The 22,312-nt window shown below is 33.8% G+C and overlaps 2 protein-coding genes across 2 annotated transcripts; one reads left to right on the top strand and one right to left on the bottom strand.

The window, feature by feature from the left end:
- Positions 1-6,717: 6,717 nt before the first annotated feature.
- On the top strand, positions 6,718-12,015 carry LOC133860514 (helicase SEN1-like). The gene is made up of 8 exons (XM_062296103.1): positions 6,718-6,831; positions 8,099-8,674; positions 8,792-9,904; positions 9,993-10,317; positions 10,436-10,691; positions 10,789-11,005; positions 11,258-11,622; positions 11,853-12,015. The coding sequence occupies exons 1-8, from the start codon at positions 6,718-6,720 to the stop codon at positions 12,013-12,015; spliced, it is 3,129 nt and encodes a 1,042-aa protein (XP_062152087.1).
- A 1,774-nt stretch (positions 12,016-13,789) lies between these two features.
- LOC133860513 (uncharacterized) lies at positions 13,790-18,922 on the bottom strand. The gene is made up of 3 exons (XM_062296102.1): positions 17,785-18,922; positions 16,995-17,401; positions 13,790-14,158 (listed from the first exon to the last, which is right to left on the bottom strand). Exons 1-3 carry the CDS (start codon positions 18,920-18,922, stop codon positions 13,790-13,792), a joined length of 1,914 nt encoding a protein of 637 aa, XP_062152086.1.
- Between the last annotated feature and the right edge of the window lie 3,390 nt (positions 18,923-22,312).

Genomic DNA, 22,312 nt, shown 5'->3' with positions numbered 1-22,312 from the left:
CCCTTAAATCAATTCAAACACTTTTTCATTCATGCGTCAATTTCATAAGCATCATGTTCCCAATTTTATAACTCACACTAAATATCTCAATTATTTACAATGCAACCTTAGTCTACAAAAATCCCCCAACTATATCCTACAGTCACACCATTTACTTCAACTCCACATATCATATACATACTTCAAAATATCATTATAATTTCAATATACTCAAATCATTCAAAACAGATATATTCAACATACAATTAGTTCATATTTATAAAACAACATATATTTTGCACCTCCATAATACATAAAAATAATAGTTTCTCAGTGAGTAGAATACTCACCTTGGCTATGTAAATAACAAGCTCAACTATAGATTCCTAGACCACCTCTTGCGAAGAACCACTCAACATAATCGGTAGATTGGGGGTCCTTACACTCGAAAATCATTACCCAAAGCTCAAAAACGATGGAGGACTTGATTTGAAGCAAAGCCCAAGTCAAATGGTTTTAGTTGGTAGGAAAAGCCCTCAATAGTTGAAGCTTGCCAAGTCACATTTAAACCATGAGAAGATTGCAAGAGAAAAGAGAAAATAGAAAGGAATTGGCGTAATGGAGAGGGAGAACCAAGGGCTGTGTTTTTTTGTGTGAGTTTTAGGTGAAAAAGAATAGAAAATCTGAATGGGGAGAGTGAGTGGTCGTGAGCCAAGGGGAGAGAATAAGGAGTTTATGCAGAATTTTCAAAAATACCCCCCAAACTTAAGTGAAAACATGGGTATTAGTGGGCTTTAGTGGAATTTCATGGTTTGGGCCCAAAGATGCCATTCTCGTCTCATTTCTTCAACCAATTTCTAATTCTTACAAGCCCATAGTAAAATGATAAGGTCCATTTGCATAATCTTACCACACTAACCCATAATATTTTACTTAACAATAACAAACCCATTAATAATATTCTACCTTTGTTTCTTCACTTTTCTTAATTAAATCCTAAAGTGAAATTTTACCACACTAAATGAGCTTAATGTTATTTAATTCCTAATAAATTTATTAAATAATTTCTTGGACATTACATTTATAGCATTAGATATAAGCACCAAGTCCATTCCAATACAATCCCCTATAGGAGTCGACACTTAGATTTCACAATTTCTAGTTAGTTGACCACATCAAACAAATGTAGCACTACAAAAGAAATCTGCTAAGATTTACACTTAAATTGAAAACCTACTGCCCTGGCTAAGACCAATATCGTTTCCTAACTAGAAGAGTCTACAGAATCATAACATAAGCTCTGATACCAAACTTGTAACACCCCAATCCCACCACGGGTACATAAAGCATCTATTTATGTAAATGTTATATATAGAAATATCTGTTTTTTATACCCGTTGTGGGATCAAGGTGTTACAAAAGTAGAAAAGAACATAATAAAATAGAAATATGATATGTTTACAATTTTCGCACAACTTTTGTACAACTCTAACAACTTTTTTTAAGATAAACCATTGGATATTTAGGATGAGAAATGATCCTTACACTCATTTCTTACAACAGCCCCACAACAAGCTGACGTGACTGGTAATATTTTATTATTTTTTTGTTTTGTTTTCATTTTTTTTGTAAAAAATTAATAAAATATTACCAGCCACGTCAGCTTGTTGTGGGGCTGTTGTAAGAAATGAGTGTAGGGATCATTTCTCATTTAGGATCTACATAGAGGAAAACAGATCAAATTGTTAGTTTGAAAAAAAAAATTGTTGGAGTTGTACAAAAGTTGTACAATAATCATTTTTCAATAAAATAAGCTAATTACATAAAATACCAAAATTTACGTAGTTTGCTTATGTGGTGGTTACTGAATTGGGAATAAATTTAATTATTTAACCAATAATTTCATACTCCCCTTATGTGTGGGCTCAAACTCGATCTGCTTTAATAGATGAGGCACAACACGTGTTTTGTGTTAAATCAACACTTATCTAAAAAACTTAAGTTGATAGGAATATGTAAATTTAATCATTTAATCAACATTTTAACGCTACCCCTCATGTGTATGCTCAAACTACATTTTAGGCTTTTAATAGGTGAGGCCCAACATGTGGAATATTTAATTGAAATTGAGGGTAATTAAATAATGGAGTCAATGTTCGAACTCAAAACCTTTGGCTCTGATATCATGTTAATTCACCATTTATCTCAAAAGATTAAGCTGATAGAAGATGTAAATTTTATTATTTAATCAACACATTAACAGTATATTTAATTAAAGAGTAATGATTCAATGCCACCCAAATATACAACTTTTCACCACCTTGCTTATATGACAATGTAGTCCCCCACTATCTTTTGAGTTTTTTTATTTTTTAAAAATAAATTAAGGTGAGGGACAACCTTTCTACATAGGCAAGGTGGTGAAAAGTTGTATATTTAGGTGGTAATGAATCATTACTCTTAATTAAAATGGGGTGAATGACTGAGGCAAGATTCGAACTTAAGACCTTCAGCTCTGATAGACTGATACCATATTAAATTACCACTTATCTATCTTAAAAGATCAAGTTCATATGAGGAGTTAAATTTAATCATTTAATTAATACTTTAACATTCACAATCAGAAGCCAAATGGGTGAGAGGGAATGTAGTGAGTGTATTCCTAGTCCCGTGTGAATGACTTGATATAAATAGATATCTAGCTGCCACATGACTTAATGGGTGAGGGGGAGTGTAGTGAAATGCGAGTGTAGAAAGGTTGAGTCTCGCATTGAAACCATGTCATAGTTGTAAATGGTTAAAATAATATAGTTGGACCACACATGTGCTAATTGTTAATCTAGGGGAAAATTGCACCATTGGTTCCTATGGTTGGCCTAAGTTACAAATCATTTCTTGTGGTGTAAAAAATAATTGTAAAGTTTTTATAGTAGGCAAAAATTATAAATTACTCCATAAAATCGTTTTTCGTCCACAAACTGTACAAAGTCTTTTAGGTTATCACCAGGGGCGGAGCCAAGAAATTCCTGGAGGGAGGGCCGGACTTAAATAATATATATATATATATATAGTCCCTTTATATGTGCGTCCGCTTGTAAAATAAAGAAAACAAATCTTAAACTTATAATAGTTTTTATTAACATTGACAAGCAAAAAAACAACAAATAATTAACCAAATCAAACCCATCAAATTAGGAAAAAAAAAATTCCAATAATCAAAGTAAGTTAATATCTATTAAAAATCTTAATCTAGCAAAAATAGCAAACATAGAAAAATATAGACTACTTAACAAATAAATTATGCACAGTTAATAGGAACTATGAAAAATGAGTACCTTTCAATGAATCAACGTTATCTTGAACTTGAAGAATTTCTTGAAAACAAACCACAGACAATAATGTGCTAGATGAATCCTGCAAACCAATAAAAACAAATAATAAATTAGAAGAAGTAACGATGAACACAATTAAAAAAAAAAAAAAAAAAAAAGTTATCTTCCAAATTGTCTTCTAAATTGATTACTTATTTTAAAGACAAATATTAATTTAATAGAATAATTTTTTTTAAAAAAAAAAAAGAAGTCCAATCTAATTTGGATGAGGTTTTTCTATCTAAAATCAAAATGTTTCATTTTAATTAGTAATTCTACCGAAAAAGACATACCTAGTTTCATTTTTTTATGTATTTATTTTGTAAGTTTTTTGAGAATTCTATCTGAACTAAATACTGAAAAAAATTAAATAATAAATATAAATATAAAAAATTCTATTAATCATATTTGAGGTAGTCTTTCATTTCAATTTTCATATTTCAGTACCCTCAAATCTCATTTCTCTCCCTCATCAGCCATGGTCCCACACTCTTGCCCACTCCCAAGTCCCACTCCATCCCCCATTCAGTTTCATATGCAATCTTCTAATCTCAAGAAAGAGTCAAGAGTCTTGACTCCTTGATATTCTGAATTTATGAGAAGATGGGAGACAATCCACTCAATTACATCTATTAAAAAAAAAAAAAAAATCCACTCACCCAATTACTCGAAGCCTCTAGATTCCACTCAATGCTTCAATTGAAACTATTGCCTATTGAGTCAATTCCTTCTCCCACCCATGGTCCCACGCCCTTATGCCCTAGCCCTCTCATCTTTTCATTTTTTTTTTTTTTAAAAGAATAAAGCCGTTCGGTGGTCCTCCTTATTTCTTGTCCTTATCTTTTTATTTCTCTCTTCAAACTCACGCCTCCCTCCCTCTTTCAGTGCTTCAATTCTCTCATCAATCTTCATTGTCTATTTATCTTCAACCCATCTCAAAGAAATCACATAATCAACAGACTGCACAGTAAACACTCAGATTTTTCTTTTAGAAAAGCCCAAATTTCAAAGGAAAATCATATTAAAGATTTAGAGCATGCAGAAAAATAAGAGTAAATAACTCATTGTGATGAGTGTTTATTGCTACTGGTGGTGCTTGAGCCGATGGACAGAGGGCTGACGGTGGATGCACAGCCAGATCTCAGTCTCTCAGACTCAGTTTTCTTGCCTCAGTATTTTCAAGCTCTGCATTTTTTTTTTTTCTTTTTTCTTAGGGTTGAATGTGAGATTGAGGTTTGAGGGAAGTTTAAGAGGTATTGTAAAGTAAATTTTGTCTCTTTTTTTTCTTGTGCAGTGTGATTTTTTTATTGAACATTGGGTTGCTGTGTTGAAGAAGATTTGCTACTGATTATTATTTATTTATTTATTATCTGCTGCGTCTGGTTTTTTTTTTTTTTTTTTTTTAGGAAAAGAAAAAAATATTATAGTAGTAGGGTAGATTAAATTTTTTGGGGGGGCTGAATTCTATTTTTGCCGCCGTCATAGGTGCCTAACCTAAAAAAAAAATTTAAAAGGGTTTGAAATTTTTTGGGGGGCCATGGACCCTAAGCTTGTACGTGCCTCCGCCCCTGGTTATCACGTCAATCGAAAAAAAAAAAATGCAACACGTGTCACTCTTAATAAAAAAAATTAAAAATTAAAAATTTAATTAAAACTTTAAATATTATTATTATTCTTTTGAAAAAGAAAAAAAGAATTTAGGACTTAAGAAAGATGGCTGCCACCTTTAGGAAGGGGGGTGGCCGACCGCCACTGCATCATGGCTCACGAGCCACCCCCAGCCTAGCTATATTCTTACTTTCTTACGTTCCAAGGATTTAATGGTTCGTACACTAATATTCTTTGTCTGATTAACAGAAAAGAAAAATGTAAAAATAATTATTTCATTTCCGCAACAACAAAAAAAAGCTCCAGATTCTGTTAATAACTGCTTTTCTGGAGGAATTTTTCTTTATATCATGAAATTAAATATCATTTTACCTTTTCTATAAGATTATATACTTCAAGAGAAATTCTATACTATTGCCCAATAAGAACTTTTCCTGTAAACAAGTCAATTACGAATATGGTTATAATAAAAAATAATGTTTCTTGTACAATTTTTAACTCTTGCACAACTCTTACACAATTCTAACAACTTTTTTTTTTTTTTTTAAGATTAATCATTGAATATTTAGAGTCCACATGTTAAAAAATAAATCAAATGGTTAATCATAAAATAAACTTTATTGTATTTTTTACAAAATTATCTTCTTATTAACCAAATTAAATACATCGTCAAGTGCAAGTATCATATGTGGTCTCTCTGATGATCATGGGGTCCACCCATGAGGTCGATTGGTTTTGTGGGCACCTTTGAGAAAAGCTTCTCGGTTACGGTATATATGTCTTGGAAAGAGGCAAGATTTGCTACTTTGAGTTTGAGATAGGAAAGAAAAAAGATTGATAAAGGGAAAAGGAAAAAGAAAAAGAAAAAGATGGGGAAAATTTTCGCCCTTAGATAATGTGGACGATTGAGATGAGGCTCCAAATGGGGCACATTTTAGCAAGTAAACAATAATTCATAGTAATCTCTCTCTCTCTTCGCGTTAAATTGTCAAGTATGGCCTTGTAAAGATTTGGTCATTGACTGTTGAAAATTTGTTTCGACAGTCATTAATATAATCTTGTTTTGGCCATGTTTATTATTGGGCACCATATATTTATATGTATGGTATCTTATGAACCAATATAATTAATGGAAATTATGTCGGTTGTAGACTTAACCAATAGGCGAAAGTCTTTTGGTCTCCCTAAGAGCATGTAGATGTATCTGTCCTTTTCGTTTCCCATGAAGTGCGAGTTTCAAAGTAGTATATAACATACGTACGTTATATGCATAAAAAGTGGTAAAGAGTCCCAAAACCTCGAACATTGGAAAACAACCTCCAAGGTTTGAGAATCTCTTCTTCTTCGATATAATCTTCGATCTTTTTCCTTTTCTCCTTACTTCTTAGCTAAGTTTATTCTCTGTTTGTGTCTTTCAATTCCGTTACATGCCCGACTACCTTTTCCTTTCTTTTACACTTCCTTCCGTTTAATTATTGCAATGTTTGTAATCCTATATGGTAGGCAAGTTTAGATTATTTGGAAACTCCGTACGTAAATTATATATCTACCACAAATCTAGGTAATGTTAGCCGTACTGAGGGAACAGGGTGTTGAACGCTGCACATAACTTGACTTGTAGTCAACTTCTTCTCACTCTGAGCTTCTGTTTGTACGTCCTTCTTGCTTTTGATGGTCTTTATTATTTAAGGATACATCTCTATTTTGATTGTGAACAGTGAACTTCTCTCTCTCTCTCAATCACCGTCTAGATCGAAGAATGGATCAGAAGAGCAATGGCAAGAAGGAAGAACTCGATGGTAGAAGATTAATAGACATGGTGTTCTCTTGGTCTCTCCGGGACGTTCTCAATAAAGATCTTCACAAAAACCAGGTTTTTTGTTTCTTTCTTTCATCGATCTGAATAGCTATTTTACATTGTTAGACTACTACTGACTGACACATTCATTCATCGTACATGACATAAGAAGAATCTAAACATATAAATAATGCGAACAACTTTTTTCTTCTTCTTTTTTTTCTTTTTTTTTTTTCAGTTAGATAACACATAGGTTTGTCTTGTACATTGTTGAACGAAGTACCTGTTGGAAAGCAATGTGAAAATCCATCCGTGGGAATACATGCATTGTTAGTCTCCAACCGTTAGATTTATATACGAACATCGATCATCACGAAATTAATGGTGAGCCTCTCCATAGTCCATCTAAATTATCTAATGGTGGGCTTAAAGAAATTAAGAGTGGTTATGTAATTATCACAGTATATATAGATTGATCATGTGATCCTTTAATTGTTTTTTAATAAATATTTGATCGATTCAATTTAAATGATCGAACTGCTGTTGTGTTTGAGGGGGAGAGTGAGAGATAAGAAATTAAAATAAATGAATGAATAAAAAACCAAAAGAAAATATTAAAAAAAATATTTTAATAATATAGGAAAATATTAAGGAAATCTATTGTGTGGTGTAATTGGATAGAGAAGTAAAAAGTACTGTGATTTTCCTAAATTTAAGGAATATTTTTTGGTGTCTACTGCTAGCTAGTGTTTTTAGAATCTACACTTGTTCGGTTGAAATGCTTTATGTTTTACTCTACACCTCTTACAAACAGAGTTCGTTTGTTGTAATTTCTCCATCGTCATTGTTTAGATCTAACATAAGATTTATAGGAAATTTAGTGCTTTAATTATTTGTTAATCAATTTATTTATTTTTCATACATGTCACAGAGTTCTTATGTTTAATTTTTCAGTCAGTGATGTACAAGTTGCTTAGCACTAGCAAGAGACTTCCTAAATTTCATTACCAAATAAGGAAAAGCAAGTGAAACTAAAAGTGCATGCTACCTTAAATATTTGCTTCCCTATATATCAATTATTTTATTAAAAAAAAAAGTTTTATCTTTCCTCTCTTTCCTCTTTCTTTTTCTATCATTTATTTGAAAGAATATTAAATTGGTATAAAAATTAAGGAAATGATAGGAAAATGTATTATGAAGTTTATTTAAATATGGAATTAAAAAGTAGCTCGATTTCTTAAATTTAAGAAAAATTTAAAGAAAATCGCGGCTAGTACTCTTATCATTTTCTCTCATGAGTCAAGACTTTTTCACTCATAACTGGGGCATCATTCACTGACAGGTGAACAAGATTCCAGAGACATCCTTTTCAATCACACATTACATGAAGTCATTCATTCCTCCCTTAATTGCGGAAACACATTCTGATTTGCTTTCAAATGTGAAAGGACTGTCTCGAGCACCTACTTGTATAATATATTCTGTTGAGAAATCTAAAGAATTTAAACCTCCCAAAGACTTGTTCTATGAAATTACATTGAAGCCGACTGCAGATACAGGAAAAGATGTAGAAAAATATGAACCTGAGGTTGGTGATCTTATTGCCTTGACAAATGTTAGACCAAAATGCATTGATGATTTGAACAGGCCGAAAAGATTCTATCTTATAGCTTATGTTCATGGGGCAAAAAATGAAACTTCTGAAAAGATCTCGATATTGGCATCGAAGCACATTTTGATTGAACAAGACATGTACAAGTTCAAGAAAGACACACCTTTTGCAAACAAGAAAGAAACACTTTTTGCAGTTTATCTTATGAATATGACTACAAATGTTCGTATATGGAAAGCACTGCACCCAGATCCGGAAGGGGGGAACACAAACATTATTAAATCAGTATTGCAAGCCAATTCATCTGTAAGAATTTTAACTCATTTTGCTCTTCAATGTCACACATATCTACATTCTCCGATATTAGTAACCTTTTTTTTGAAGACTGACATTACTGATGCATTATATTTTTAATCCTAACAGGATGATGAAAATTGTTTGACTTGCTTTTCTAAAGGAAAAAACAATCATGCCCCTTCTGATCTACAGGACATGATGAACTCTTATAATCTAAATGGCTCTCAAGAAGTTGCAGTTTTAAGCTGCATTGGTATGAGAGACTGCAATCATCAGAATCCTGTCAAACTGATATGGGGCCCTCCAGGGACCGGGAAAACAAAGACCGTTGGTGTCTTATTACATGCCCTCCTTAAAGTGAAGTGTAGAACATTAACATGTGCTCCAACTAACATTGCGGTTTTGGAAGTTACAACACGGCTGCTGGGGTTGGTCAGGGAGTCGCTAGAGTATGACACATACGGGCTTGGAGATATAGTTTTATTTGGGAATGGTGAGCGGATGAAGATTGATCATCGTGATGGTCTTCTTGATGTATTTCTTGACTATCGTACTCATGTGCTTGGGAAGTGCTTTGCTCCTCTATCTGGTTGGAGAAATGGCTTAGAATCAATGATATCTTTGCTTGATGACCCGAAATTGCAGTACGAAATATACTTGGAAAAAAGAAAGAAGGAAAACAATAAAGGGGATGATGAGCTCAAAAAGGACGATGATGATAATCCTTTGACGTTTGAGGAGTTTTTAAAGAAGTCATTCTGTTCAATTCATGAGCAACTGAAGTTTTGTATGGTTAATTTGTATACACACTTACCAACTTCTCTAATACAGTTAGAGGTAGTGAAGAAAATGATTAGAGCTTTGGATCTGCTCAAATCTCTTGAAACTGCAGTGTTGCAAGGTGTCGGTGTGGGTTGGTATACAAAGTCGAGTTTGAGAGAAGAGTGCCTTCATATACTGAGACATCTGGTATCATCTTTGAAATCCTCTGTTCCAAAATTAATGGATAATTATTCAATAAAAAACTTTTCCTTGGCAAATGCATGCCTAGTGTTCTGTACTGCATCAAGCTCTGCTAAATTACATGCAGAAGGAATTATGCCATTGGAATTCCTAGTTATAGATGAAGCTGCTCAACTTAAAGAATGTGAATCAACTGTTCCTTTACAACTACCTGGTCTCCGCCATGCTATTCTCATAGGCGATGAAAGGCAGCTCCCTGCTATGGTTAAAAGCGAGGTTAGAGTTTTATCCTTGGTTCTTTTATCTTTGCAAATTATGAACATCTTCCACTTTGTTTAACATGCTTGGAATGTGCAATTTTTAGATATCTGAGAAGGCTGAATTTGGAAGAAGTTTGTTCGAAAGATTAGTCATGTTGGGGCACAAGAAACACCTTCTTGATGTCCAGTACAGGATGCATCCATCTATCAGCTTATTTCCAAACACAGAGTTCTATGACAAACAGATTTCAGATGCTCCAAATGTTAAAGAAAGAGACTATGCGAAGCGTTTCCTTCATGGAAACATGTACAGCTCTTACTCCTTTATAAGCGTAGTTCATGGAAAGGAGGAATTTGGTCTCGGGCACAGTCCCAAGAATATGGTTGAGGCTGCTGTGGTCTCTGAGATAATTGACAATCTATTTAAACGTATGTTTTATTGTTTATTAGTCTTAAGCTATTATCCCGAAGAAAAAAAAAATGCTTTCAGAAAAGTAATAGACAAATTATATGAATTCCTTTGACCATTTCCTGTTTCTTGTGACAGAATTCCTTAACACAAAGAAGAAAGTTAGTATAGGAGTGATATCACCGTATAAGGCTCAAGTTTCTGCAATTGAAGAGAGGGTCAGAAAATACAGCAAGTCTGGTAGTGGCTTCAGTGTGAGTGTTCGTTCTGTTGATGGGTTCCAAGGAGGTGAGGATGATGTAATAATTATCTCTACTGTAAGATGTAATGGGAATGGATCAATAGGTTTCCTTTCCAACCGACAAAGAGCAAATGTGGCACTGACTCGAGCAAGGTATTCCTTGAATATACCAAATTATGCTGCAGCTGATAAACGTTTTTGTTTCTTTCGGTTTTGCAAATTAAAATTTGTTCACTGTTTCATTCTTTAGGTATTGCCTTTGGATTTTGGGGGATGGGATGACTCTACAAAAGAGTGGCTCTGTTTGGAAGAAACTAGTCCTTGATGCCAAGGAACGTGGGTGTTTCTATGAGGCTAATGAGGACAAGAGCTTGTCTCAGGCAATTACTGCTGCCTTGGTGGAGCTTGGAGAGCTTGATATTTTAATCAATAATGACTCTCTACTTTTCACAAAGGCTAAATGGAAGGTACATGCAATGTTTTCGTTGTTCTATGCTTCTTAGCATTATATAAGCCTATTTGTCTCTGATATTTTTTTCATCGTTGATAGATGAAATTCTCATATCGATTCAAGTGAATCAAAGACAAAAACTAGAAATATGACTTTATATAAAGATTAAGTATAAAGTGATTTAGATAGCTAGTAGAACTGTAATGGGTTTGAACTGATTTGAATTTTTATCCATGATGACATTACTATTACCTTAATTAAAATGCAGGTTTTCTTCGACATTGATTTCCAGAAATCTATAGCGAGGACTAGCAATGCAGAGATTCGTAAGGAAGTGATTTCTCTTTTGGCAAAGCTTTCAAGTGGTTGGCGTGAGCCCAATGAGGAGAGAAAAATCATTGTCCATGATGGGACTTGTTCTCAACTTTTAGAGACATACAAGGTTGATGGGCAGCTGAATCTGGTTTGGACTGTAGATATTCTCAAGGAGGATTCATATCACATTCAGGTTATGAGGGTTTGGGATGTTGTGCCGTTTTCTGATATACCAAGATTAGCAAAGCATCTTGACATCATATTTGGGAGATATACAGCGGATAAGTTGCATCGGTACAAACAAAGATGTGTTGAGGGGTATGAGCTTAATTATCTGAATTTGCTTTCAAATACAATACAATTATCTAGTATAAGCTAATATGCATATATGTTGTTCTAGTTAAACTTAAACTCTGAATCTGATAAATGAAAAGTATGTTAGCAAGTAAACAGTAGGAGGAATCTGATTTTATTTATTAACTGAAAAGGGCCTGAATATATATATATATATATATATATGACTGCTCATCTGTTTGAGTTTGCTACAGGAATTTAGTTGTTCCAATGAGATGGCCAGTGGACTCAAGTAGTTGTCCAGAACTTGATAGTGTGTTGCACCTCACAAAACCGCTATCCTCACTCAGTCTGAGAGATGAGCCAGAAACATCAACTGCAACTCCTAGGTGCATGAAACACATCTACTACTCTTAAATTTAAATTTTAAACAATCATCAAGCAAGGGAATTTCTCTTCTGCAGAATCACTTTAAATAAGAACAAAAACTGCTTTTCCTTTCCTTTATTCAAGCTGTATCCTAAATGTCTAAGGTCTCTGCCACTTACTAAGTTTATTGACTAAGGAAATTTGTAAAAAAGAAATAATAATAACTACTGAAATTTGTGAAAATTACCCCAAGAGATACAACCTGTGGTGGAGCTAGGAGTTTGTGAGTGGAGGCAATAACCAAACAAGTTCTCAGAAGATATAATTAAAAAAATAATAATAGTAAAGGAATGATTGTTTCTCGAATATCGTTAAATAGTGGTTTGAAAGGGGTTGAATATTTGGAAGCCTAAACTAGAGTAAAGTTGCAATTTTTTTTTCCTAAGTGTAATATTGCAAAGTTAATTAATGGTCTAAAATTGCATATTTAATCTTTAGCCAAAAATAATAATCTAAAAGTATAAAATTACCACATAATAAATATTCTTAAGAAAGCAATTCTATAAATTGTCATACTGAAACCGATAATTTTAAACGATTAATTAAAATTACCATATAATAAATATAATTCCCTTCCCTCTCTTGATCTTGAGGTTAATTAATAACTTATCCTCCAACAACAAAAAAAAATAAAAAATTATTTATGATCCATTTTCTGTCCCTTGGCGTTGGGTCGTTCGAAAGACTTAACATCATATATATGAATGTCAGAAATCTTTTCAAGTCTAGAATGAAGAATAAATGGGAGGATGTTGACTTGAAGAAAAAGTCGGAAAGGTGGTAGAATGACTGATGAGGTAAGATTGCTTTCTTTTATTTATTTATTTATAATTAGAATTAATGGATTTGCATGCATTTCCAAGCCATCTTTACTAGTAACCATATTTTTGGATATGTTTGTTAACATTTTCTTCTCCAGATGATCAGTGAGGACTGTGAGGTTTTGCAAGTCTACTAGTTTGGGGATCTTTGGAACGGTTTTGAGAAGGAGAAATGCCATGATTTATCTTGGCATTGTAACTTGAGGTATATCACTCTTTATATAGGACGGTATATAAGAGCTATATATAGTTTATCTTGGCCTTGTAACTTGAGGTATATCGCTCTTTCTTTTTGTAATTCTTTATTTAAGGGTAAATTTATAATTTTATAAGGACTCTATTCGAAAAATGGTCAGAATTTGTTCAAAGAGATTATTTTCTTACATAGGAGGATTTATTTATTACAAGGTCAAACCAAAGTATCAATTCAACAAATTTTCCATTAAAAAAGAAAAGGCACAACATAAGAATTATGATAAGAATCAAAGGGTTTTCTATCAACTGAAAATTAGAAAATAAAAAGAAATTGAGAAAAAAAATCGACCACTTTGAAGAGATCAACCTTCAATTTTTGCATAAAGCAATTGATGTTTTTATTGATTGATTTGGCATACGGCATCTAGGGTTGGCAATTTTTGACACGACCCGCGAACTCAGTACAAACATGACACGAAAATTTCGGGTTTGGGTTTATAGTAATCGGGTTCGGGTCATAATCAGGTCAACCCGATTATGACATGATTATATTCGTGTCTGGCGGGTCAACCCGCGGGTTGACCCGCCAGACACGACTACAACCCGTTTGTAAAAAAAAAAAAAAAAAAACTGAAACAAAGAACAAACCTAGCAGCCGCAGGTCCGCATCTTTTCTTTTTGGTTTTCCTTTTCACTTTCTTTCACTTAGTTTCACGCCTCCTCTCCTTCGGTCCGAATCAGCTGTTTCAACTTTCACTGGTTTCATAATCATGCCTCCTCCGAAGCTCCGATCCCCAGACCCTTGGTCCCTGATTCCCTAAGCGATCGTCGACCCACTCGTCGTCGTCGTCGATCGAGCGCTGGTTGAACCGGAACGCCCTCCTGATGGCCTCGCTGAGATGGTTGAAGAAGTTGCCCGAAACCTGAGTCCAATCCGAACGGTCGCCTTCTGCATCTCTTTTCTTTGATTCGTTTTGTTGTTGTGGATCTACTTTGATGATGTTGAGCTCATCGATTTTGTCTTCGGAAGTGGAAACGTCGTCGTCTTGGGCATCGGAGAGGAGGGGGTTAGAGTCCACGCCTATTCGTGAGTTGAAGTAGTGGTGGTGGTGAGGCTGAGATGGGGCGTGAGAGAGGCGCGTGTACAGGACAGAGACAGAGGAGGAGGAGCAACAGTGTTGAGATGAGGAAGAAGACGAAGTCACAAGTCACAACGGGTTACCCGGGTCGTGTTCAGGTTTGAATATTCAACCCGATTAATAATCAGGTCGGGTTCGTGTTGAACCCGAATATGTAGTCGGGTCAACACGAACCCGACCCGCTGACCCGAATTGCCAACCCTAACGGCATCTACATCTTATTTTTATATAGATAAATAAAGCTTAATATGAAAATTAGCGTAACAACCAAGCAATTGTCTACAGAAGGAAATAAGTAGGTATGACAATTCGCCGACCCGTTAAGGTTCCCCTAAATATGACTCACTTTAACCATGATACGGCCTAAGTGTGACACGACACGACCTGCTTAATTCATTTATTAAACGGATTACAAACAAGTTGACCTGTTTGACCTAATCTGACAATATCCATTTTCAACTTAAACAAGACATGTTAGACATGTTTTAACTTGTATTTATTATATAAAGAATATATATAATTTCATAAACGAGTTAAGTCGAGAGTCAAGTAGGTTGATTCGTTTATGCTAAACTCTAACCTTCTAATGTCATGTTGGGTTCATATCAAAAATTATCGACCCTAAAAATAAGTGTGTCGCCAAAGCAAAAGAAAATAAGGAAGATTTGGGGTTTTGGGTATCCTATCATATTACATGGGTTGTTGATGCATGGAAAAATAAATAAAGAAGAAGCTTTTATTAGTATGATTTTTTAATTTATTATTCTCAGGGAATTAGTAAATTCTGGAACATGAGGCTTGTAATGATTTTAGGTTTTGTAAGTTTGTAAAGCTTTAATAAAATGTAAAATATGAGAAAATAGTTGAAGCTGAGAGAAGGGAACACAATTTTTTTTTTTTTTTTGGACGATTCCGTTAGACATCTATTTTTCAGTTGTTCACCATTTAGGGAAGAGTTTTGATAGGACAACATGTACTTTTATTTGTTTGTTTGGCCGTAAAATATTTTTATTTTCTATATTTTTTAGTATTTAGTGTAACAAAAAAAATGATCGATGATTTTTAATTTGATTGAAAAAATTTATTTAATTTTTTGAAAATAGTTTACAGTTTTTAAAACTGTAAATCATTTTTTAAATCTAAACTTCTCATTCTTACACGTACGTTTGTTGAAATCTGTCATCATTGGTCATTAGAGTTTGTTGGTAGTCCGAATCTGTCGCCGAGATCTCGTCGCCAGTTATTTTTCGTAATAAATAATTTTTTCGCACAAGTCAAACACTAAAAAATAATTTAAAAAAAAAAATTAATTTGCTATTTATTTAATTGTTTTAGTGAAGAATGGCGTAAACAATAAAGTATCTTGTGAATTTGTGAAGTATGGACCATAAAATTAAGTTTAATTACTATTTAATTACTTTTCCACGTTAATTGTTTTGAAACTATTAATTTATACAATGTCCGTTGGTTTGTGTCGGTGAATAAATGTTTGTGCGCGTGTCAACAGACTGAAAATAAAGCCCGATAAAGCAAGCGTCTCACCGGTCAATCAGTATGCGTGTGTCAGTACCCATTCACAAGGAGTAGCCCGACTAGTCACTAGGGCGTGGCGGCACTTCATAGGTATTTTTTTTTTTTTAATAAAAAAAAAATTGAGGGATAATTAATAATACACAAGTTTAAAATGAATCGTAGGCTCTCCATTTAATTATAAAATAAGAATACAATTGTCTTTTTATATTTTATAAAAAATATAAAAAAATAATTATGCTCTTACTTTATAATTAAATTGAAATAATTCTCTCTATTTTATAGAATGTAAAAAGATAATTACATCTCTACTTTATAATTAAATGGAGAGAATCATATTCCGTTTAAAATGGAAAAATGGCCAATGAACAAAAAATTGAATTCTCTCCTTATTGTTCAATAAATATGATTTCAGAATTATGTTTATACTTTAATTGTGTCATCAATTTATAAATGTTTATCAAATTAAGGGTATTATGGAGACATTTTCTCTTAAAACCCTAACGTGCTTTAGTTTTTGTCTTAGACGAAAACTGTTAACGGATGAGCAACATTGTAAAAGTCTAAAACTTCGGTGCATGGAGGGGATTATTATCACTTTTTAAACATTTAAGGCAATATTTAAAAAGAGGTCCAACTTCCAAAAGGGTAAAAATGTATTTTTCTCCTAAATTTTTATTTTGTTTCTTTACTTCGTTTTGTATGTAGCAATAATTTCTTAATGTTGTGAGTGTACTATTTTCTTAATGAGAAATGATAAAGCATCTTCTAGTGTTCTTTTCGTATTCTCTTGGAATAGCATAAATGTAATTAAAAAATTACATCTATGTCCTTTTAGATAGCATAGTTGCAATTTTTTAATTAAAAAAATTACATCTATGCCATTCCAAGAGAATACTAGAAAAACACAAGAAGATGCTATAACATTCTTATTTTCTCAATAGATTTCCCTGCTACATAAATATTTAATTCATAAATTGAATTTGTCATATAATATTAATAAAAACAAAATAGAAAATGCAATATTTGCAAATGTTTGTAATTATTATTATTATTATTTTTTGAGAAGAAAAAAAAAATACACGTGTTTGTAATTATTGAATCACGCGTTTGCTTTTTTTTTTTTTTTTGAAAAAATATATCTGATTTCATTCATGAATGATAAAAAACCACCAAGAGCATCAAAGCTCTACATAGACAGAGTAGAAAACTCTGGGAATACAACCTCCCTAATACACTCTAGAAGGCAACCCAACCAAATTCTATCAAAACCATGATGTACCCCAATTTTAGCAAGCTTATGAGCAACAACATTGCCTCCTCTTTTAGTATGTCCAATCTGCCAAACCTGAAACGACCTCAGAACTTCTTTTATATCAGACACAATTGGCCCAATCCGGGACCAATTCAAACCCGAATCATTAATTGAATTAACCACCTCCAAAGAGTCACCTTCCAACATGATATTCGAATAACCTCTGCTTCTACAGAATTCCAAAGCTCGTAAGGCAGCAAGAGCTTCTGCGACGATAGGATCCAAAAGAGTCTTCAAAGAGAAACTCCCCGCCGCATAAGGCAATCCATTTGAGTCCCGAACTATAAAACCGATCCCCACCGAACGCGATAAAGAATCCCTAGCAACATCCCAATTTATTTTTAGACAACCTGGGAGAGGCGGCCTCCAACGAACTATAACATGAGAATTCAAAATTAGATCACTATCAACCCCCAACCGGTCTTTCTCCATAGCTTCTCTGTAATTGATTATAAAACTGGTGGCTGATCTTATCACTTCATTCGGGTGCACAAAATCACCCCCATGAACAACGGTATTCCTCCTAAACCAAATTCGTCGAGCTATCTCTCAAAGCATGGCTAGCTCCTCAGAATTGCATCGTTCCACCAGATACTCAATCACCTCCACAAATGAATTCCCAGCCACCACACTTTTTTTTGGATTTTACCATCACAAGTTCCCCAGACATCCATGGCTGAGGGACAATCCCATAAAATATGACGAATAGTCTCCTGAGAAGACTTACAAAACAAACATATGGGATCAAGGGAAATACCTTTCTTTAGCAAATTAGCTTTTGTAGGGAGAATATTATGACAAGAGCGCCAAAGGAACATCTTCACCAGATTAGGGACTTGCAAACCCCAAATAATTTTCCACAACTTGTTAACTTCTGAATAATTGGAACTCTCACCCCGCTGAATCTCATGCATCTCTTTCGCCATGTAATAAGCACTACGGACCGAAAAATCACTTGAACTAGTACCCCTCCAAATTCTCAAATGCTGCTGTCCATATTTGTTGAGAGGAATGGCAATAATACATTCCGCCTCCTCCTTCCAAAAAATAGAATTTACAAGGGCCACGTTCCACCTCTTCGAAACCGGATCAATAAGTGCACTTCCCGTGGCATCTCCAGGAAGGATACTCAAAGGAGATTGGACCGCGAAAGTCGATGGAGAAGTAAGCCACTTATCCCCCCAAATCTGCACCGATCTCCCATCCCCAAGGCGCCAGCACAACCCCTCTTTAAGAAGAGCCTGAGAGGAGATAATACTTCGCCAAGCAAAAGAAGGTCGTCGCCCAAGATTAGCCTCCAAAAAATTATTATTAGAAAACCCCAACTTCTTCCAACTCATCCAATGGATCTTCGAAGAGTTATCCTTATGCCCCCACCAGAAATTCTGCATCAGTGAATTAATTTCTGAACTAAGCCCCACTGGAAACAGGAAAATACTCATACTGTATGTTGGAATAGCCTGTATCACCGCCTTCAACATAATTTCCTTCCCAACTTGTGAAAGGAATTTTGTCTTCCAATCCTGCAATCTCTTCCAGATCCTATCCTTAATACACTTAAATTCACCAACCCTGGATTTGCCCACGAGAGCTGGTAAACCCAAGTATTTGTCAAACCTCTGCGTACTAGGAACTCCCGACAGCTGCAAGATACAATCCCTAGCCACTTGACTTGAATTGCGACTAAAGAAAATATAAGTTTTTTCTTTATTCAACTGTTGTCCCGATGCCTTTTCATAACGCTCTAACAATAAGGACAATCTCTGCCAATCCCTAGAAGTAGCCCTGCAAAACAATAAACTGTCATCCGCAAAAAAGAGATGGTTTAGACGAGGTCCCCTCGGGGAGGACGGGACCCCTGTTAACCATCCTGAAGCTTCAGCTTGGAATAACATGGTACTTAGGGCCTCCACACAAATGATAAAAACAGGTACGGAGATAGGGGATCCCCTTGTCGAATGCCTCTGTTCGACTGAAAGCGATTAGTTTGTTGTCCGTTAATGAGAATGGAGAACCAAACTGAGCATATACATTGTCGAATCAACCCCCTCCATTTTGGTGCAAAACCCATACGTTGCATTACTGAGTCCAAAAAATCCCACTCCACCCCACGTTTGCTTTTACTTCATTTGGAAATTAATAATTTGCACACGTGTGGAGGTATTTTCATTATTTTTCTTAAATTTTTATTTAGTTTCTTTACTTTGTTTTGTAGTATTAATTTCTTAATGTTGATTGAAATGGTTCAAGTTTTTTTTTTTTTTTTTTTTTTTTTTTTTTTTTAATTGGAATCAAACAACTATCAGTTTATCTTTTTAGTCAGTTTATCTTTTTAGGTTCAAAAACATCATGCGTACGAACTTTGGTAAATTATATGTAGCATTTTGATCTAACAACTTAACCTATTCTTTTATCTACTTTGTGGGTTATATATTATTATTTACACATATGCTTTTGTGTAAATATCAAATATAAAATAGCAAGTTAGATGTTAATATATTAATAATATAATAAAAAAACACCTGCGCTTATAGATTATTTTAAATATTTTAAAAATCATGCATACGTTATCATAAATGAATTGTATTCATTTCAAATTGATCAAGAAAACATGGTTAGAGAAGGGATAGAGTACAAATAAATAAATGAATCAAGAAACCAATTAATAGGCACGTGTCTTCAGGACGGATCCGACTTTTATGCAATAGTGTAAACTACCGCAGAGACGTTGTTCGTCTAAATTGGTGATACGTTAGAAGAAATTCATGAATCTTCTTTATTAAAAAACATATGAGAAATATTTTGTTTTGATGCGTTAACTTAAAGCCATAATTCACAAAATTTTGGCTACGTACCAATTAAATGAGAATCACAAAAGGCATAATATCCCAAGAATTTATATACTTTCCTTTTTGAATAAGCAGGAAAAAAAATCCCAAAAATATTAGCCTATTATCCTCTGTTTCCTTCTTTGTTAATTTAATTTTTATTATTTTTTATTATTATTATTTTTTATTATTTTTTATGCTTTTTAGTACAATTATGACAAGAAATAGGAACAACTAACCAGTTTATTTAATTTTTTTTGCTTTTTAGTAAACTTGAGAAAAGAATAAAGTGGACAACATTATTAAATATAACTGAAAAAAGCAAAATCAGTTAATGTGATTAATTAGTTTAATTTACAAATCACTTCTTGTAATATAAAAAGTCCTCGACTGATATGATTTTGCTTTTTTCAGTAATAGTATGATTTTGCTTTTTTCAGTAATACTTAATAATGTCGTCCACTTTTCTCTTTTCTCAAGTTTACGAAAAAGCAAAAAAGATAAATAAACTAGTTAACTGTTCCTATTTCTTGTCATAATTGTACTAAAAAAAAAAAAAAAGATTAAACAAAGAAGGAAATAGAGGATAATCAGGCTAATATTTTTGGGCTTTTTTTTTTTTTTTTTTGCAACATATTTTTGGGATTTTTGTCTGCTTATTCAAAAAGGAAAAGTATATAAATTCTTGGGATTTTATGCAATAATGCCTTTTGTGATTCCGATTAAATTGGTAGCCAAGATTTTGTGAATTATGGCTTTTAAGTTAACGTGTCAAAACAAAATATTTCTCACACGTTTTTCCATAAAGAAATTCATGAATTTATTCTAACGTATCAACAATTTAGACTAATTACGCTACCGCATAGAAGCCGGATCCCTTCTGGACTACCTAAGAGCTTCCATGTCTGTCCTTTTTCATTCCTTAGAATTGAAAGTGTGAGTTTCATCTGGTATCAGAGCCAGGTTCAGATGATAGGATCCCAGGAATTCTATCGAGAGAAATCAGAGAATAGATGAGAAAATAAAAAAAATAGAATAGATAACAATTGCTTCGAGGGGATTAGCCTCCAATATCATCGCTTCAAGGGGATCGGCTTCCAATATTTGCTTCAAGCAAATGTAATATTTTTCTTTCATTATTTAGTTATACCGCATCTACATCTTTTTATAGGCTAGAAAACACCTTAAATATGGAAATAGGAAATCAGGAAATCACACAAACCTAATTCGCAAGAAAATAATTCCTAGAAGGAAATTATGTAGTGATCAAGCCAAGCGTGAGAACCACGCCAAGGAGAAGGTTGGGGACCAAGCCAAGCATGAGGACCACGCGAAGGAGAAAGTTTGGGAGGATTCGCGAATCCTATCAGCGCATGTCTTTTGATCTACCTTAATTCCTTAAAGACCTTCCATGAATGATGTATCTGTCCTTTCCATTTCCCACATAAAGCGGGAGTTTCAAAGTAGCGTGTTTAGAAAGCGTTGAGAGTCCAGAAACCTCAAGCATTGCAAAGCAACGTCCCAGGTTTAAGAATTTCTTCTTCTTCTTCTTCCTTTTCTTTTTACTTACAACCTATATGAGTTTATTATCTGTTTCTGTCTTTCAGTTACATGTCTGACTACCTTTCAATTCCTTATTTGATTTGCAGTCAGCTTGTGCTTCTGTTTGTAGGACCTGCTTTAGATGATCTTTATCAAGCATACATCGAGCATGATAATACGCGTGTACCTTTCTTTAGTTATGGACATGCACTAGTTAGACTTACGATTGTGTCTATCTATTTCCTTCGTTGTTTAGTTTTCTATCTAAACATATAAATCATGCTAACATCTTCGTCCAGACTACATCTTTTTGTTTAGTAATATTTATTGTTTCATCATGCTAAAGTGAGAAGCACGGTTAATTAAGTACTATATATGAATTGGCTCATTCCGTACGTGTACAAAACTTTATCTTATGTGTTGGGTATAACGGGGTAGCTCGTTCTGGACGGCTGTGCAAAAAGACTTTCTCTGGTTTAATATTGTGCGGACGGGCAGGGGACATGCATATCTGGACCGATGGGTTCCAGAAACATCCCGTTGGAAGGGGATGTTTGGCCGGCACTATAAAATTATAAATATGGTAGATTTGGAAGAGGCATGTTTGGACAAAACGGTTACGTGTCCGAACAAGTAGAGCAATTATATAGGGGGCTTGTTTGGCAAGTGACATTATAGAACAGAACAGAACAGAGTAGTGAGTTGTTAGTTTTTGAAATTAGTAAAAAATGATGATGTGATATAAAATAAAAAGAATTTGTATAAAAAAGTGAAAAAAAAATTTGTATTGTAGTGAATTTTTTTTATTTTAACAGTAATAAAAAATTATTGATGTGAAATAAAAAAGTGAAAAAAGTGGGAATGTTTTGACGTTGATTAGTAGTGAAAAGTATAAAAAAATGAAAAAAAAAAAGT

Source organism: Alnus glutinosa, chromosome 2, assembly GCF_958979055.1.
Source record: "Alnus glutinosa chromosome 2, dhAlnGlut1.1, whole genome shotgun sequence".
NCBI lineage: Eukaryota > Viridiplantae > Streptophyta > Magnoliopsida > Fagales > Betulaceae > Alnus > Alnus glutinosa.
This window is presented reverse-complemented; position numbering and strand designations above follow the sequence as displayed.

Bases quoted from the DNA above. Each gene is read 5' to 3' on its own strand.
- LOC133860514 (XM_062296103.1), top strand. From the start codon at position 6,718: ATGGATCAGAAGAGCAATGGCAAGAAGGAAGAACTCGATGGTAGAAGA. The intron at 6,832-8,098 runs GTTTTTTGTTTC...ATTCACTGACAG, and splicing joins AAGATCTTCACAAAAACCAG to GTGAACAAGATTCCAGAGAC. The intron at 11,623-11,852 runs GTATGAGCTTAA...AGTTTGCTACAG, and splicing joins AAACAAAGATGTGTTGAGGG to GAATTTAGTTGTTCCAATGA.
- LOC133860513 (XM_062296102.1), bottom strand. From the start codon at position 18,922: ATGTTATTCCAAGCTGAAGCTTCAGGATGGTTAACAGGGGTCCCGTCC. The intron at 17,402-17,784 runs GTATTTCCCTTG...CTCATGTTATAG, and splicing joins AGCTAATTTGCTAAAGAAAG to TTCGTTGGAGGCCGCCTCTC. The intron at 14,159-16,994 runs GTACATCATGGT...GCCCCATCTCAG, and splicing joins ATAAGCTTGCTAAAATTGGG to CCTCACCACCACCACTACTT.